At 37.2% G+C, this 20,113-nt stretch overlaps 1 protein-coding gene across 2 annotated transcripts in view; it reads right to left on the minus strand.

Annotated features, from left to right (window-relative positions):
- carmil3 (capping protein regulator and myosin 1 linker 3) overlaps positions 1-20,113 on the minus strand; it is a 94,680-nt gene that overhangs the window by 13,258 nt on the left and 61,309 nt on the right. For both annotated transcript variants that reach the window (XM_052129317.1, XM_052129316.1), the window contains exons 16-25: positions 19,503-19,607; positions 14,563-14,632; positions 12,263-12,344; positions 12,028-12,124; positions 6,389-6,443; positions 5,292-5,464; positions 3,574-3,642; positions 2,906-2,999; positions 1,159-1,257; positions 907-1,026 (exon numbers count right to left, since the gene is read on the minus strand). In XM_052129317.1, the coding sequence (XP_051985277.1) occupies positions 907-1,026; positions 1,159-1,257; positions 2,906-2,999; positions 3,574-3,642; positions 5,292-5,464; positions 6,389-6,443; positions 12,028-12,124; positions 12,263-12,344; positions 14,563-14,632; positions 19,503-19,607 (964 nt within the window). The remainder of the gene's footprint in view (positions 1-906; positions 1,027-1,158; positions 1,258-2,905; positions 3,000-3,573; positions 3,643-5,291; positions 5,465-6,388; positions 6,444-12,027; positions 12,125-12,262; positions 12,345-14,562; positions 14,633-19,502; positions 19,608-20,113) is intronic.

A 20,113-nucleotide genomic window follows, 5' to 3' on the forward strand; every position in this document is an offset into this window, starting at 1 on the left:
TCTGATAGGCAGAGTTTATTATGTAATATAATGAATGAAGCTGCAAGTCATTTACATTTACATTTAGTCATTTAGCAGATGCTTATACCCAAAGCAACTTACAAATGAAAAACATAACAGGCAATTTGTCAAACAAAAGTCAACAATATCTGTAGTATTGCACTGCCAAGATCTTAGATTAAAAGCTAGTGCAGAACCTTTTCTTGTCTGCAAGTCACGTGCTTACAGCGCTAACAGCGTCATTGATTATAATAGGAGAGATCCAAAATTCCAAAACTTGCCGCTGATAAATTATAATGACCATCTAAACTACGACAGACTTTCATCTCCTCTCTCCAGTAGACGCTCAAGATTAACGAGATATTGGTACACATCTGGATAAGTCACTTGAGGTAAACGCGTGATGTTCTTTGAGAAAATGTGTTCACTCAGAGTCTTAATTAAAGGATCCAGTAATGACACCGCATTGTTTATTTTCAGTTTTTCACATATCTTGCTTCCTCTGTTTTAGCTAGACTCTAAAAGTACATGCTAGTCATTTTGTTTTGACTAATTATGTATGTCTGGGTTATAAAAATGCTGCTACCGGAAATGCTTCACAATCATGGCGTTGATAGCACCAAGCTCTCATAGTTGAGCTACAGGAACCCATTTTTTATTACCTTTAACCAGCTTGTGGTGAGGTGATTTGTAGTGAATGTATTTTTTCACACAGATGTAGTGCATATTTATGGACATGTCATCAGTTTTCTAGGTAAAGGACTAAGATAAAATAAAAGATAGCTTTGATTTAGCATTTTTGCTCACTACATGATTTCTATACTTCCATTTGTGTTATTGCATAGTTTTTAATTTCATTCTTTTTAATTTGGAAAAATAATAATGTTGGTACTTAAGCACACTCACAGCTCGAGAATTCCTGGCCTCCTTGAGGACCTGTCTAGCAGCCTGTAGCTCCTCCTCTTCACCTGTTCCTCTCAAAACACACACCTGCTGCTGCACGCGCACACACAGACGCTCCATCACCTAGGAAAACAAAAGTTGTTTAGCTGGGGGGGTGTTTGAACCAAGAGTTGTTGGGGGATTCTGCATATCGCTGCGCCGTTTTGATAGGTAGGCAGAGAGACAGAATGAATGGGAGAGATGTTAAAGAAGTACCTGTTCTGCAGTACTGGTAACCAGGCCCTGATGCAATCGGAGAGCCTGTTTCTGAGAGAAACGCTGTGTCTGGTTATTCCTCAACAGAGCCCGCTGGATCTGAGAGATAGAGATAGATAGACAGATAGACAGACAGACAGACAGACAGACAGACAGACAGACAGACAGACAGACAGACAGACAGATAGATAGATAGATAGATAGATAGATAGATAGATAGATAGATAGATAGATAGATAGATAGATAGATAGATAGATAGATAGATGATCAGATAACTCATGCAGTCACGTGGAAATTATACTAATTATAGTGCTTATTAACAATAGATAAATTAATTTTCTGCTGGGTCTCTGTCTCAGCAGTGACCTTGTAAAATGTTAATTTCTCTCAGGCTCATTAACCACGTGCACAAACATTTCACCTCTGCGGGACTGTAAATTGCAAAACAGCAGGACATGCAGCGTTATAGAGATCTAATAGTGTCATATCAAACTGATATTCTGTGTTCTTTTTAAATATATTGTATGTACAATTTAATTACACTGAAACTTTCAGTCAACCCAAACTATTTATTGAAACTAGGGTGCAAAAAGATTTATTCAGAACCCTTCATTAAGATATGACCACCCGTATTTACACATCAATGCCTATTCAATAACTTGGCCTAGTTACATTGATCAATAAGAAGGAAGAAGGATAGATACTACTATTCCCAATTACAAAAAGAAGAAAATACTATAAGGACAGTTGGTAACAGTAAAGACCCCATTTCCAACTGGTATTAAGATGCATTTTTGGTGATCCAATCACATGTGGTCAGCACTAAATAGAAGTGGAAACAGGGTCCAAAATGTTTTGTGATCGGATCACAAAAACCACAATTGGAGGAAGTTAAAAATCCTATGAGACCACAAAGCATTTGAGGTGTAATACATCTACCATGCACTAGAACTTCACTTATTTTTTTCAGTGTGTCTGATATCAATGTGAATTGACACAGATGAGAAGCACACATCTGAAGCTCAGGTTAATTCAGGTACTCCACAAAAATAACAGAGTTCTGCTAGAAATGTTGCTTTTGGGCTTAGATATAATTTCAGCTGCATCTGGGAGACACAGTGCACCATTTTATGACTTTTTTTGCAGTTTATTATCATGCAGTAACACACCGACATAATGATTTGATGCATGTCATGATTAAATAAGAGACCATCCCCTGGAAATACGAACACAAGTGGTCAAAGGAGATGCATTTGGCATGCATGGTAATACCAGGTAGACACAGCAATGTGTCTCGGCTGACCACTTGTGATCGGATCACAGAAAACGCATCTTAATTCCATGTGGAAACTGGCTCAAAGTGATAGCTCCCCCAAGAATGAAAATTCAGTCACTATTTACTTACCCTTATGTTGTCCTAAACCAGTGTGGCTTTTTTTCCTCTGTGAAACACAAAAGAAGATGTTAACCTCAGTCACTATTCACTTTCATTGCATTTTTTGTTTTTTTTACATACAATGAAAGCAAATGGTGACTGTGGCAAAATTCTGCCTAACGTCTCCGTTTGTGTTCAACAGAAGAAAGAAAGTCATACTGGTTTGGAACAACATGGGGCTGAGTGAACGTTGACAGGATTTTAATTTTTTGGTCCAGGGGTCAGAAGGGTGAAAAATAAATTACTGTTTTTGGTGCCCGACAGTAAAGTGTAGGATTTGGCCCACATCAAATTGAAATCTGCATTCTCACCTTGGTTAGTGCCTGTTCTGTCTTGTCAGGTGCGCTGCGGTATGCCTGTGTGACATCACTTAGTGGGATAGGCATGTACTGCAAAGTAAAGTTACTGAGGAGAGAGGAGCGGACAGTGAAGGAGAAACTTCAAGAAGGATTAAAGCTTTCTCAAAACACCAGAACACAGAATAGCTTCAGCAAACTAGTAAATGGGTGTAACTGTCAATTTGTGTCTCTGCCTGTTATTTCTTGTTCATTCTTATTTTATAGAAACAGAGTCCTGTGTTCCTTCCTTTCCTTTCAAAAGCATTTTGTACTGAGAACATCTTTCTCATGATAATTAGTCCTCTGAAATGTTCCCCAAAGTTCAGGTTTGCTAAAATTTTTTTTACATTAAATACTAGTGGTACAGATCTCCAAGGAAGAGAGGTGTTCCCAGAACAATGGTCTAATTGTGCATCACAGGCAGGTCAGAGATGTGATGAAAGACTATGCAATCATACACTCACAGCTTTATGTAGGCATGGGCTGAAAAGTTTTAAATTTTTTCCACAGTGAACGCATGCTGTAAAAAAGATTCTAAAAGGCTCTATAAGTGAGACAGTGCCACTCACATGGGTGGGTATGCACTGAGGAGCGTGCATGACATGAATGTGAAAGTGTGTATAAGTTTGTGTGTGTCATACTGTTCAAGGGCTCGAGCCACATCTTGGAAACCCGTGACAGATGTGTTATTTCGATCCCATGTCACACTTCTAAAAGAAGAGAACAAAACACAACATCAACACGCAATATTCATAAAGAGCATCATTACAATAATATTGTTTTATCATATTCTAAATGAAAATATTATTTCATGCATTATTATAGTGTTATTACTATGTAACAAGTAGGTCCACACAGAATCTTTGTACTTTAAAAAAAAGTATGCCATCTAAGATGTGCTAAACTTTCTTCAGCAGAACACAAAAAAAGATTTAAAAAAAAATATCTCAGCTCTGTATGTCCATACAATGCAAGTGAATGGTAATCAGACATTTGTAGCTCCAAAAATCACATAAAGGAGCCATAATAATAATCCATTAGACTCCAATGGTTAAATCCATATTTAATAGGTGTGGGTGAGAATCAGAATAATATTTAAATCCTTATTAAAATGTAAGTCCTTTTTTACCCTAAAACTTCACTTTGTTTTTAAGTAAAACTTTAAGTGAAGTTTTAGTGTAAAAAAGGACATAAACACACTCACAGCTTTATGTAGACATGGGCTGAAAAGTTTTACTTTTAGATGTGAAAGTGAAGTTTTAGGGTGAAAAAGGACTTAAACACACTCACAGCTTTATGTAGACATGGGCTGAAAGGTTTTACTTTCCGATGTAAAAGTGAAAGTGAAGTTTTAGGGTAAAAAAGTACTTACATTTTAATAAGGATTTACATATTATTCTGATTCTCACCCACACCTATTATATTGCTTCTGAAGATATGGATTTAACCACTGGAGTCTTATGGATTACTTCTGTTTCCTTAATGTGATTTTTGGAACTACAAAGGTATGATCACCATTTACTTGCATTGTATGGACCTACAGAGATGAGATATTTTTCTAAAAATCTTTGTTTGTGTTCAACAGAAGAAAGAAAGTCATACACATCTGGGGTGACAATAGGGTGAGTGAATGATGAGGGAATTTTCATTTTTGGGTAAATAATTCCTTTAAATATGGTAGAATGTGTCAAACAAAGCTGTTATTGACAGTGTAGGTCCATCAGTGTAGGAAATGGAGGCTCAGCCTCATCAACCAAAAACTAAAGCAATAAAATGAACTGTTGTTTTAATCTCTTACAGTAGTAAAGTGCATAATTCATATATATATATATATATATATATATATATATATATATATATATATATATATAATATAAAGATTTATTTTATTTAAAGCATAGTTACTAGTCAGGTTTGAAACACTACATGAATTCAAGAGGAATTCCCCATATGTTTACATTTACCAATCACAATGGATATGCAAATAATGCAATGTCATTTTTTCCCTTTAAATATCATCAGGGAAAAAGGGGAAAAAATACATAAGTCTCCTTCCATATCTTGTTACATCATAGGAGAGCAGGCTTTATCAACATTCATTTACAAATTAGCATCCAAGACTAAGGACCACTGCTGCTTATTGGTAGCTGAAAGCTTTACTAAAGTTTTCCAAATATTAATAAACAAACATGCAAAGGGCTGGGAATGTATAGAACTTTGTAAATAACTAGCGTTATAATTCCACAGAAATTGGCAAGATTAGTAATAATTATTCCCCCTTCATTGTGGTGAAATTCCACAGTAAATTTCAGAATATTTATTTACCCAACTGAGAGTAAACACCCTCTAAGAACTGTACCTGAGCGTGGTGTTGATCTGCAGGGCTTTACTGAGCATCCTCGCTCCTGTGTCCTCCAGTCCGTTCCCACTCAGATCCACCTTCTTCAGACAGGCATTGCTGCCGAGAGCGTTCACAAGCACTGTGCCCCTCGAACGCAGCCTGGAGTCAGCCAGAGACAGACTCTGCAGGGCCTGTCATGATATAAGAGAAATGAAAGAGTGTGTGCTCATGTGTATCCCCCTGTGTGTCTATGCAGTTTATGTGATCTTTGAAAACATGGCTTAATAATTCATCAAGCACTCTGTGATATCTGCAGTGAGAGAGCTTTGAGCTCTGAAGTATAGAGAGAGATCAAAAAGAAAGATGAAGAGAGAGACAGAAGGATGGATGGATAGATAAATCACTTGGTTTTTCGTGGGGGAAGGAAGGATAGACTAAACATTCCAAAACCTAATAGGTAGATTATCAGTTTATATTAACACTTACTTTTTGCCCTTTCACTTAAACAATGTTATGACATAAAAAACTTATAGTAAATGACTTATAAGTTGATGTATGCTAATGTCTGCAGTACATAACATACATTTACAAATTCGTCCGCAATTAAATTGCGTGGTAGCTCAACTGATAGAGCATTGTACTTGCCATGCGAAAGACTGGAATATGAATCAAGAGCATGCGAGTCAACATGATAGTCGAAAGTGTCACAGAAGCAGCACAAACTAGCCTGGCTTCTTACGCAATTTTGTATTTTGATGTCACTCTTTACTCTTTATGATGCTATCAATTAGGCTTAGGTTCCAGGCTTATGGTAGAACCTGGATAGACCATTAACCTTAAAAACCTCATCTGTTTGGGAGAAACTTTTACTCGCTTTTAGCACCACACTGTGGACATTTTACCTCAGAACTGCCACGATACATGTAAAGAACCACATAATATAATTTTGCGAAAACTTCGCCAAAGTCACGTAATTGAGATCAGGCTGGTTTTAGAACGGAGCATTTGCATATGTGTTTGATCCAAGAAGGAAGCTGCAATGTGGGTACAGGAAAGAAAGAGTCATGTGCACGACTGCATGTGTGTAAATTTGAGTGTGTTTGTGAAACACTCACACACTCTTCCTCCTGCACTAGCTGCACTAGTTTCTGCAGGACCTCGTCCAGAACCCTGCAAGCACATAGAAACAACAAGGATCACACACACACCTACAAACCCCATCAACTCCAAGATTAATGACACTTCACCCAGCTGCCCACGGTCTCTTGCTCTGGTTCATGCTTTTGAGAGCCTCCTACTATGTGTTCACAATGGGTTTGTGATTGCACAATATTTCACATACTTTTCTAGCATGCATAACTCATTTGTCTGTATTAGTGTGGATATCTGTTGTACTTTTTATCTGTGCTCTCTTAAGGCACCTTTACACAGCTGAGTTAAGGCTACTCTGTACCTGCTCCAAATTTAGTGTATAAATTTTATCAAGCATAAAAACAATATATGCCAGCTCTGGCCTACCTCAGATCCTAGTAACAGAAGCAGACATATATTTTGTAATTTATCATATATAATATAATTTTGTATTTATATTTTTATATTTTCAGCTCAATATAAAGTATATATACTGACTACTTTATTAGGTACACCTGTACACCTACATATTGATGCATTTATCCAATCAGCTAATCATGTGGTAGCAGTGCAATGCATTAAATCATGTGGATACGGGTCAGGATCTTCAGCTAATGTTCACATCAACCATCAGAATGGGGAAAACAATTTATCTCAGTGATTTCGACCGTGGCATGACTGTTGGTGCCAGACAGGCTGGTTTGAGTATTTCTGTAACTACTGATCTCCTGGGATTTTCATGCACAATGGTGTCAAGTGTTCACTCAGAATGGTGCTAAAAATGCAAAAACATAGACGGAAACGCCTTGTTGGTGAGAGAGGTCAATAGTGAATGGCCAGACTGGTTCGAGTTGACAGAAAGGCTACGGTAACTCAGATAACTCCTCTGTACAAATATAGTGAGCAGAATAGCATCTCAGAATGCACAACATGTCAACGTTTGAGTCGAATGGGCTACAACAGTAGAGATCACGTCGTTCTACTTCTGTCAGCCAATGACTGAAAGCTGAGGCTGCAGTGGGCACAGGATCACCAACACTGGACAGTTTAAGTCTGGGAAAACAGCCTGGTTGGAATCTCGATTTCTGCCGTGGTACACAGATGGTAGGGTCAGAATTTGATAGCAACAGCATGAATCCATGGAGCCAACCTACCTTGTGTCAACAGTCCAGGCTGGTGGCAGTGGTGTAATGGTGTGGGGAAAGTTTTTGGCACACTTTGGGCCCATTAATACAAATCAACCATCGCTTGAATGCCACAGCCTATTTGAGTATTGTTGCTGACCATGTGCATCCTTTCATAGCCCATCTTCGAATGGCTACTTCCAGCATGATAATGTACCATGTCACAAAGCAAAAGCTGTCTCAATCTGGTTTCATGAACATGATAATGAGATCACTGTTCTTCAGTGGCCTTCCCAGTCACTGGATCTGAATCTAATTGAACACATTTGGGATGTGGTAGAACGGGAGATTCACAGTATGAATGTGCAGCTGACAAATCTGCAAAAATTGCATGAAGCAATCATGTCAACATGGATCAGAATCTCAGAGGAATGTTTCCAACATCTTGTGGGATCCATGCCATGAAGAATTCAGTTTTGAGAGCAAAGAGAGGCCCTACCCAGTATTAGTATAGTGTTCCTAATAAAGTGCTCAGTGAGTGTACATACTTATATACAGATATACAGTGCATTCAGAAAGCATTCAGTTCCCCTTCATTTTTTTTTTTCACATTTTGTTATGTTGCAGCCTTAAACTAAAATGCTTTAAAAACAATTCTCTACACTCCATACCCCATAATGACAAAGCAAAAAACAAAAAAAAAAAAAAAAATGATTTTAATACATTTGCCAATTTAATAAAAAGAAAAAAAAACCCTGAAATATCAGTTGACACTGACATATACATTCAGACACTTAACTCAGTACTCAGTTGAAGCACCTTTGGCAGCGATTACAGACTCAAGTCTTGCACAAGCTTTGTACACCTGAATTTGGGGATTTTATGCCAGTCTTCTCTGCAGATCCTCTCAAGCTCTGTCAGGTTGGATGGGGACCATTGGTGGACAGACATTTTCAGGTCTCTCCAGAGATGTTCGATTGGGTTTATGTCCGGGCTCTGGCTGGGCCACTCAAGGACAGTCACAGAATTGTCCATAAGCCACTCTTGCATTACCTTGGCTGTGTATTTAGGGTCCTGTTGGAAGGTGAATCTTTCGGCCCAGTCTGAGGTCCTGAGTGCTCTGGACCAGGTTTTCATTAAGGATATCTCTGTATTTTTCTGCATTCAGCTTTCCTTCAAACCTGACCTGTCCGTCCTGCTGACAAATACCCCAAAAGCATGATGTTAACACCACCATGCTTCACCGTTGGGATGGTATTGCGCAGGTGAGGAGTGGTACCTGGTTTCCTCCAGGTGTGATGCTTGTAATTAAGACCAAACAGTTCAATCTTCATTTCATCAGACTAGAGAATCTTGTTTCTCATAGTCTGTGAGTCGTTTAGGTTATTTTTTGCAAATTCCAAGCAGGCTTTCACATGTCTTGCTCTGAGGAGAGGCTTCCATCTGGCCACTCTGCCATAAAGCCCATATCAGTGGAGTGTTGCAGTTATGGCTGTCCTTCTGCAAGTTTCTCCCATCTCCCCACATGATCTCTGGAGCTCAACCAAAGTAACCATCGGGTTCTTGGTCACCTCTCGTACCTAGGCCCTTCTCCCCCGATTGCTCAGTTTGGCTAGACAGCCCTTGGAAGTGTCCTGTTCCAAACTTCTTCCATTTAAGAGTTATGGAGGCCACTGCTCTTGGGAACCTTCAATAGAGCCAAAAATTTTGTAGCCTTCCCCAGATCTGTGCCTCGACACAATCCTGTCTCTGAGCTCTGCTGGAAGGGAGACTGAGACTGTACATTCTGCCTAACATCTCCTTTTGTGTAACTGTCCATAAAACACTGCTTACAAGCTGCAAACTCCACACACAGGAATTGCGTCAGTAGCACAACCAGAAGTACATCCACAAAGTGAAGTATTCCCACTTAAAAAGGACAATTTAGACTTTACAACTACAGTTCAAATAGCAAATTTTTAAGTGAATAATTCATGATCAAGTGTCAAGAATTAATGTCAAGGGCTTTAACAGAAATACGAGCTTCACTTTTCTGCTTTTAAACATCTCTAGCTTTTGTGCCGCCTAGGCTTCCATTGAAAGTCAGTTATTTTATATGTGTTTGTTGTTCATTTTTACAAACTGAGGGCAGAGTTAAAATGCTTTTCTTTGGTAACTGAAAGCTTGCTACAGGTGATATAAGTGCTGTTTTTTCATGGAATTGCACACAAAAATTGTCTCAACTACCTGTCAGATATCACTGAATTATGTCAGGGCTCCAGACTGCGACTAATTGGTCACATTTTGCTATTAAACAGTGCTAACAGTGCTAACAAACTAACAGTGCGAAAGAGGTCACACTGGTGCTACTGCAAAGTTGGCTGACTCTCTGATTGTCCACTGTCATTTTTTGTTGCGCAAGAGAAATGTCTAACAGCATGTCTAACAGCAGACGATCCAAAAGTGAAAAGAAGCAGCTCCACCTGGATCAGTCAACGTGCCTCAATAGACAGATCAGTGCAGAGACTTACATTTACATGAGAACCGTTCTCCAGCGCTCAGCCACGCAGATCATCATAAAGAGAAGTGCAGGCTAGGTCATGGATTCGGCATTGATTTTTTGTTTAAAACCTCTATGATAACAATAATGTGTTGATGATTAAACTAGTTTAAAATCATATTAAATGGCGACAACATTCTAAACAGCACTGAAATTAAATTAAGGAAAAATCTGTACCATGAACAGACAGAAATTGTAAGGCTTTCAATCCACACATCACAGATATAAAAAAATATTAACCATGAACTTATACCAATATATCAGGGTAGTGAGGGAATAAAATTTAATTTCAGGATGTGTTTTCTTCTAATAAATGGCAAAAATGGCCACATAAAAATGCGTCCTTCTTATAACAGTATATTAAAGTTGGGGTCACACTAGCCAGTTCAAAACAACTTTATTTTCGCCAAGGATGTCACAGACCTATGAATGTTGTGTTTGGGGTCTCGTTCTTTTCAACCGGAGCTCTGTCATAGACACACACACACACACATCGGCTCATTTTGACTTTCTCTCCACTTCCCTGTCACATGGAGATTGACAAAATAGCAACAGAGTACTGCGTGAGTGCATGAATATTAAAAATGGTAATAGACTGGGGCCTGGGTAGCTCGGCGAGTATTGACGCTGACTACCACCCCTGGGGTCATGAGTTGGAATCCAGGGCATGCTGAGTGACTCTTCTAAGCAAGCAAATTGGCCCGGTTGCTAGGGAGGGTAAAGTCACGTGGGGTAACCTCCTCGTGGTCGCCATAATATGTGGTTCTCGCTCTCGGTGGGGCGTGTGGAGAGTTGTGCATGGATGCCTCGGAGAATAGCGTGGGCCTCCACACACACTACGTCTCCACGGTAATGTGCTCAACAAGCAACGTGATAAAATGCGTGGACTGACGTCTCAGAGTCAACGCAGAGTCAACTGAGACTTGTCCTCCTGCCTCCCGGAGGACACAACACCAATTGGTGGAATTGGGCATTGCAAATTGGGGAGAAAAGGAGAGAAAAAAAGGTAATAGACTAAATTTGGATGTGATTCATAAAGTAACTGCCCTGTGTATGTTTGATCATGTACTATCCCATTGAGATTTGTCATAGAAAGTGTATGTCCATATGCAGCTTCAGATAGAAAATTAATAAATCCATTCAATAAACAGACTGTTCCATATGACTGTTGCAACATCTGCATTTACTGTCATTTATAATTATTTTAGTGTATGGATTTCAAGGTACCTATCGAGTCCCCCCTCACCTTCCCCTCCCTTGCGACCAACTCAGGTGCTGGTGCGACCATCTGTAGAACTTGGTGGCACCAGTGCTGACACTCTCAAATGTTAGTCTGGAGCCCTGTATGTGTCCTGAAATATCACACCTGTTTTCTCTTTAAAGTCTCTTTAAATAGCATACCAAAAAGTGACAGTGGGCCACATTTAGATTCTTTATTTAGCCAATCAAAAGACATTGAGGTGCTTGTCTGCCTGTCAAACATTCTGCTGATTCAAGGTACAGCCCAAATATGGAAGAAGGAAGCTGAGAGTGCAGTAGTTGAAGTGGTTCATTAAAGTCTCTCATAAAATATTCAGATTTATAAGCAGTAATACTTTAAGTTTGTCATGCGAGAACGATATTTGGCTACTGCTGCTTTTTACAACTTTGACAAAACTGAGATGACGCACTGCGGCTCTCCTGCTCAACCTCCAATTACAACTGTCTCTGTGGTACAAAGATCTCCTTGGTGGGCGGGGTTTTGGAAAGATGGGGCGTGTCTAATTCAGAGGCAGAAAGTTCCAGAATGGCTAAAATCACTTTGCTTTAACTTGGAATATTTCTTTAAGCAGATATCTTCAGTGGGACTATGTAGCAATTTTTTTTATTTTTAAGTCACTATGAATACATGCATCTGCCAAATTAATAGATGTACGTATATGTATTATCTGTGCCTCTCTCTGGGTCAGTGATCAAGTACCTGCCCTTGATGTTGCAGTTCTTGCCCAGCAGTAGGTGTTTGAGGGATGGATGTCTGGAGAATGTAGGAATGACTGAGAGCAGATCAGCATCTAGCCCTGTAATGAACAGAGAGATGCACAAGCACAGTCAACTATGATTGAAGAAATGCAGGAGAAATAAAGAGACGGGATGAAGGTCAGTGAGAGAAGAGACATACAAAAGCTTTCTTCGATTTAAGCTGTTGGATGTCTCACCATTGTCTGAGATGTCCAGTGTGCTGATGCAGGAGACTCGGGGGAACAGGTCCTGTATTATACCTGCTCCAGCAGACCTGAGCTGAGAGACAGACAGAGAGAATAAGAAAGAGATAGAGAAAGACAGGGCACATGGGGGCAGAGAGACAGAGATAACTCAAAGGCTCTTCCATGCATAATTTATTAAAGCAAACACTCATAATTTAGACCTATATAGTCTCATGACTATTTGGTTGAGTTTTTATTTTACCTTTATTTAACCAGGCAAGTCACTTAAGAACAAAATTCTGATTACAATAACAGCCTGGCAGGAGGACAACAATCTCCTGAACACCAAAAACATACATAAAATACATGAAAACTTACTAACGAATGTGAGTGAGATGCCAAAATTGCTATCGTTTGGCTCATACAAAAGAGGTAAAATTTGTCTTCCCATAGAGATCAACCAAGTAAACAGAATTTCAAACCAATGCAACACAGGCATAACAATTTGCTAGTCTCCAATCCAACACGTCATTTTAAGAAAGGGTGTAAAAATCATACGTTTTTGTATGAGCCAACTCGTATGACTTCTTATAGTCAAAGGTTCAATTCACAGGGACCATGCATTCGAATACATTGAATAACTTGATTGCACTGTAAGTTGTTTTGAAAAGAAGCATCTTAAAAGCATATTATAGAGTGTATTGTAGAAGCATATTATTGTATATCTATATTTAAAGTACTGCAAATTAATATTGTTTTAGACATAGTATAAAAATATCAATTTATTGGTAACACTTTAAAATAATGCTCTATTTGTTAATATTAGTTAAGGCGTTAGGTATTAAATATGAAATAACAATAAACAGTAATTTGGTAACACTTTACAATAAGGTTCATTTGTTAACATTAGATAACTACATTAGTTACTACATTAACTAAAAATGAACAAAACTTTCACAGCATTTATTAATTTTGGTTACTTCTTGGTTACTCAATCTGACGTCTTAATCCACTTAATTTTCTTCTGGAAAAACATTCAAATGTAATAGTGGACTTTTTATTTTTGCTCTTGGAGCAAATGAGAAAGTGAAAATGATATTTGCTCCAAATATAAAAATATTTTCTGTGGTCTCCCATTCACTCCCATTCACCACTGTCAAAGTTTACTCTACAATCCACATATTGTACTTTACTTCCACATATAGGCTTGCATTTGACTGTACGCAGACACTGAGCATTTGCATAAAAATCGAAGAATACTTTGGTCTTAAGGATAAATGTTTTTTTTTGCATAAGTTATAAATAACATTAACCAAGATAAATAAGTGCTGTAAATGTATTGTTCATTGTTAGTTAATGTTAAATAATTTAAATTAGGTAACTAATGTTAACAAAACAGAACTTATTTTAAAGTTTCATCTAAATATTTATACATATATATCTATATATTTGAATAATTTACATTTACATCAATATTTAAGTCCTTTTTTACTATCAATCTCCACCTTTGACCAGCCCCAACCAGTAGGTGGCTGTATGTGAAAGCGAAAGTGTAGATTTACAGTTCAAATATTGATATGCTTCTCACCTACACCTATCATATCTCTTTGGAAGATATGGATTTAAACACTGGAGTCATATGGATTACTTTAATGTTACATTTATCTCCTTTTTGGACCTTCTGAGTTCTGGTCACCATTCACTTTCATTGTGAGGGCCTACAGAGCTGAAATATTCTTTTACAAATCTTCACTTGTGTTTGCAGAAGAAATAAATATCATAAAAATTGGGATGGCATGAGGGTGAGTAAATGATGAGAGAATTTTCATTTTTGTGTGAACTATCACTTTAAAATAGATGACCTTTAATTCCATGTATGAACATTTAAATTAAAATTAATGAAATTATTAGGTAAGGTAAATATAATGCAATACAAGCCCCACATAGATAAATGTACAACAAACACTCGAAAGAAATCTTGAAAGGTTTATATACCTTTTAATAAGAAGTACTAAGGGAAAATAGCTCTTAAATAGATTATTTTTTTATTTACTTTTAATGAGTTAGAATTCAAAGAATAAATAAAATGACTTGGTGATGTAAAAAAATAAAGCAATGCAGGCCCCACATAGAAAAAAAATGCAGAATGAGCCTTGAAAAGCTTGAAAAAGCTTATAAACCTTTCTGTATGACTATTTCTGTAGCAAAGACAGAATGATTGACAGCTGTAACCACAGAAAGAAGGACAACCATTTATAGCATTAAAGACAGATTTGGGGCCATAAGGGAGGACGGAAGGGGTGGGGGTATACCTCACAGCCACTGATGTCCAGGTGCAGGTCAGTGATGTGGGGATTGGATGAAAGCCCAAGGAACAAAGTCCTGTGGAAGTGACAGTGTATGGACAAAAAACACTGTCATTACTGAGACCATTACATGCCTCATTTAGAAGACATTCTATTGTGTGCTTTCATGCTTTTCATTTCTCATCATTATGGAGATCAGCTCCATAATAAATCAAATCAGAAAAGGTATATATGGACAGTGTCAAAGCATTATGTGGGTTTTAAAGGATTAAGGGGAAAAGAGCTTAGAGATTAGTTCGACTCCTCCAGGGGCTGCTGGTGTTAACAGAAGAGAGCTAAATTCAGGTGTTTGGCTGGGTCTGACAGCCCGTCTTGCACTTGGATTGTGTTCATGAGCTGGGAGGAGGTATGACCCTGTTTGAAATACTTCCTTCAAATCATTCTGAATTCCCAAAATTTGAACCTACATGAGCATTCTATCTTAATTCTGACATTAGTTAGGGTGTATCGAGCTCTTAAAACTAGAAATGAATCTATACTATTGGGGAAAAAAACAGCCTAGTCTCAACAGAATGAATGTTGATATAACTAAATTTTTGCAAACATAGTTTTACCTGCCACGTTCTTAATTTCGTCGCAGCTTGCTGGTGAAATGAACAGTTGAGGCGCTACAACAACTATGTGTTTTATTCAATTTCACACAAATCTTGAGGACACTGGCTGATTATGACTATATAAACATGTATTTTTCACACTATTGCTTACACAGTGCAATGTTATGATATCCAAACACTTTTACCTGAAGGCATCATTACAAAATCAATACATTTTACTTTGGGTTGTAAAGTTATTGAGTAAAAATAATTAAGTATTATTTTTTGGGATTTTACTTAAGTGCAGTTTGAATACTGCATACTTGTACTGAATACTTGTACTGAATACTTGAAAACTGAATACTTGTACTTTTACTTAATTACATTTACAAAGAACAAATTGTACTTTTTACTAATTACAATTTTATTTAAACTTGTAAAGTACTTTTTTACTGGACTGAAGACGCCTTTTCACTGCATCCGACAAACACCAGGTGACAGACCAGAGGTCAGCCATTTCAAATGGAGTGTTGCACGGCAACTGTGTGGAGTTCCGACCATCTGCAGAAGTGGAAATTCGGATCTGATTTGAGCTTCCGATACGTTCAAATATTTGTGTGACTAGACACGCATGTGACAGCCCGACTGAGTGTGATGCATTCATGCAAAACTATGAGCATGAAATGAGAAACATTTACAGTTTTTATCCTAAACTTTATTCTAAACTCCTGCTACTTTATAGATTGGACAGTTATCAAGAAAAATATAATTCATTTTGCAAATATATATATATATATATATATATATATATATATATATATATATATATATAAAAACAAAAAGCTTTTGTAACTAAATGTGCATATGTCATTTATTTCTAAACATGCCTTCATATTTAAATCATATCTACTAATTTCTTCTCCCTATTTGCTGAATAATTATTGTTGTTGTTGATGTTAAGCAACTATTAATTATAAGAATAACTACAACCTAGAAAACAATTCACAAAACCACCAATATTACAAACTTTCTTCAAAGCTTATTTGGAATTTTTCTGATCTTTCTCTGTCTCAAGGGGCTGGGTGATCTGACATCGCAATTTGTGAGTGCTAAAAATGAGTGAAATGTTTACCTGAACAGATGAGTTTTTAAGGTTAATGTTCCCTCGAGATTCAACAAAGCCGACCTCCCTACCCTAAACCTTATATCATACATGTTTGTCCCTTGAGGAACAGGGTGAAAAGTGTTAGTAAACTGATATTCTGCCATTTTACTTGTGATTTGTGTGAATGGATATACAGGTAATTGTTGTTTTAGCTCCTCTAGTGTTCATTTAAACAGGAAAATACCATGTTACTTACATGAGGCCATGTAAAAAGAAATTCGCAAAAATGTAGTTATTGTAACATAATTCATTAATCAGGTTGCGAATGTCACTTGGGTTAGGGTAAAGATGACTGTTTTGCCTCTACGACTCATTTGATTTTAGATCACTATTGGTTAGGTTTAGGTTGAAGTTTTAGATTAGGCAGGTATGTTTAACTCATTAAAATCTTCAGCTAATATGAACTTTAAAAGCCCCATCTTATTGCATCACCATTTAATAAGCTTTCAGTGCCACCAACTTGAGATTTCATTGGGAATATTCAGCAAAACATGTAATAAGGTACGTAATATCATTTTGCTAAAATGTTGCCACGGTCATGTAATGTTCATAGTACGAGACTGGAAAAAAGAAGACATTGCTTTTGGACTTTTCACACTTTTGAATCATATTAAAGCCAGGGTTAATGCGATTATGGTTGTCTTGTGCCAGAGTCAGAAATTGACCAGGGCTCGGGGCAAAAATATGACAGAATACGACAAATAAATTGTAAAAGATATTTAAAATGTTGGGGCAAAAAATGTCCCCTGAAGTGAATGCATATTGAATCTTTGTTGTTTTTCTGTATATTCCATTCTAGGCCTATCTATTTTATTAAGGGTTTGAAGTAATTACATAAATGGATGGCGTGCTATGTATATATGATTCAGAAAATAGGATTGACATTTTAAACGGTTTTCCTAAGACGCTGAAAGTAAACACAGCACACAAAAGTTTATGTGATTGTACAAAGTGCATACATTTTTAATGAGGCAATCATTGTTTAATATATGTTGGTTGTCTATATCTAAACAACTCATCAATATAATCTAGCAACACTGTTTAACCTTTGCATCTGCAATTTTGGGTGCACACCTAAGGAGTTATACATGTGCCACAATTCTTATTTTGAGTACACAAAAATGTTCAATGCGCAAGATTATATTTTGAGTGCATTCAAAGGTATTTTGTGAGCTCAGTTTTGTAAAACAATGTATCTTCTTGCAAAGATTTATTCATTTTGAGCAAACAAAGATCTATTTTGTGCTTGAATAAAGTGTCTTTGAATGTGAATTTGCACAGATTTCTGAAATGTGTGTAACGCCACAATTTTTGCATAAGATCTCACTCGCTCTCTCCTACTACCCACTCTGCGTGTGCTCATAGCTTTGACTGCTTGTTTGCTCAACAAGTTTACAGTATTATAATATGTCAGAACTTAATTCAATCAGAGATGAGGTGGTACATTTTGATTGGCTGGCTAGATCAGAGATAAAACTGCTAATCAAAACAGAAGGAAGAGGAGAAGGGAATGGTTTGTTTTCAAGAAAGGAAATGTGTAACACTATGACCACATGAAAGCAGTTCTTTTGTTGACTGTTTTTATTTAACCTTAATGAAATATATATTTTTAGTCTGTACACTGCCAATAGGCTTACAAGCTAGATAACTATCTGTCTAGCTCTCTTAGTTTTGTCTATATTAATATTTGGTCATCTAGGTTACCAAGTTAAACTTACATAGCAACTATCTTGGCCATGTTAGCTAACACTTTTATCTGAGATTGTATTAATTGAATCCCTCCCATGTGTAAAACTACAGTTATGAAGGAACTTAATTTGACTTCTATCTATCCCAAAGGATATTCTGAGAGATCAGTTTATTAAAATAAATGTGACCAGATTGCCGTCTACCATGGATCTGCAACAACTGAATCTTCTTATTTTTGTTATTATTACATGTAATATTATTTTCTTTAATAAACAAGTTATTTTACCCACCTTATTTAGTGTGTACTCTCCCATTTTTATCAGCCTTATGTGTATTATAAATATTATAAATATTGCCTAAATTAACATCTTCTATTCTTGATAATAAATTAGAAAAGCTGTTTATGTTTGCATTTTAAAGCTGTGGAGTATCTTGAAATGTTCAGTATGCTATTTTTATGAAGTTTATGCATTCTACAACAACCCATATTGCAAAAATTATTAATGAGAAGAAATGTAAGAAAAGGAAAAGAGGCTAATTATGTTTCCTGTCATAGTTTGAGGTAAATTTGAATGTACAGTATATTGAACATCAATTGTTTGAGACTGTAAAAATTAAACAAAATAGAAAAAATCTTTAGCATTGCATGATCCCAGACTACAATATTTTGAAAAAATTACATTGCATTAAGTTAAGCCTTACAGTATTCATGGTATGTCTATAATCCAAGTGGTAAATATATGTTTTAATGGTAACTGCATAGAGTATATAAAGTGTATACTAAACTAGGAGCATTGTGCCTGTTGGGTCTTTTGCTACATTTACACTAAGATGTTCATGGTTGCTGTAGCTACCTCAACTGTCCAATCAAAGAGTGCTTGTAAGCAGCTCCTAATAGCCAATCCTGACGCAGGAGGCGGGACTAGTCAGAAAACGGGTGTAAAAGCAAGTGAGCAGTCGAAAGTTCAGAGCACACGCAGAGTGCATACGAGGAGAGAGAGCGAGTGAGATCTTGCACACACAAAAAATGTATTCATCTTTGCAAGAAGATACATTGCTACATTGAACTCAAGCACGTGCAAAATCAACTTCCGCATGCAGAACTTCTTTGTGCACTCACAATGTCAACTTGCACATACAAAATATTTTTTGGCACTCAAAATATCAACTTACGTGCTCAAAATATAAACCTGCATTTTAGTGTGCTCAAAATATAATTTTGCACACTCAAAATACAATTTTGCGCACACAGAATTTTGGCACATATCTAACTCCATACACACCCTGCTATAAACAGATTCGCTTATGAAATTACAAGAAAGAAATATTGCAAACCCCAAGGTTAAAAATGGCCTTAGTGTTCAGGATACCAGTTTGAAAATAGTTATTATTCTTGCAATTCTGTTTGATGACGCATTTGACAAAAAAAGTACACATTTCACCTTACAGCATAGTGTAAAAAGCCTGAGAATTTGAACCAAAATGGTGACCAGTCTCACCTCAACACATCGGGAGGCATCTTCATAGAAGCCAGACTGATGTGGGTGAGGCTGAATGCTGAACTGAAGAACTGACGAAAGGAAGGAAGTGTCTCTCTCACTTTCCTAAAAGTGCAAAAAAAATAAAGGGGAAACTTTATTCATAATACATTAAAACACACTTCACAAAGCCCTGAGCAATACGCCAGAACAGGCTCAAAGGAATACCCTCTGGCTTGTTATAAACAAGCCATTTGTATCCCTCTATAATGTGTTAAGCATTTTAACAACATTCAACATTTTAACAAGCTGTCTTGGGTTTTTGGCATAAAACCATTGCCCCAAAAATGTATTCATTCGGGTGGGATGGAACAAGACAGGGAGAGTGAGAAAGAGAGAGAGAAAGACAGTTAGAGGGATGCCTGGAAAGGGTGGAGTGGGGAGAAAACATGACAGTTTGTGATAGCATTTCTGTGTTTCTCAGTATGTCCCACACAATGACATTATCATTAGTCAGTGAAATAGATAGACAGAGAGAGAGAGAGAGAGAGAGAGAGAGAGAGACTGTGTGGCGAACATGTTAACATGAGCACAGAGTGTTACGGTAATATTGCCCTTCAATATTCATGAGG

Source organism: Xyrauchen texanus, chromosome 6 (genome assembly GCF_025860055.1).
Source record: "Xyrauchen texanus isolate HMW12.3.18 chromosome 6, RBS_HiC_50CHRs, whole genome shotgun sequence".
NCBI classification, from domain to species: Eukaryota; Metazoa; Chordata; class Actinopteri; order Cypriniformes; family Catostomidae; genus Xyrauchen; species Xyrauchen texanus.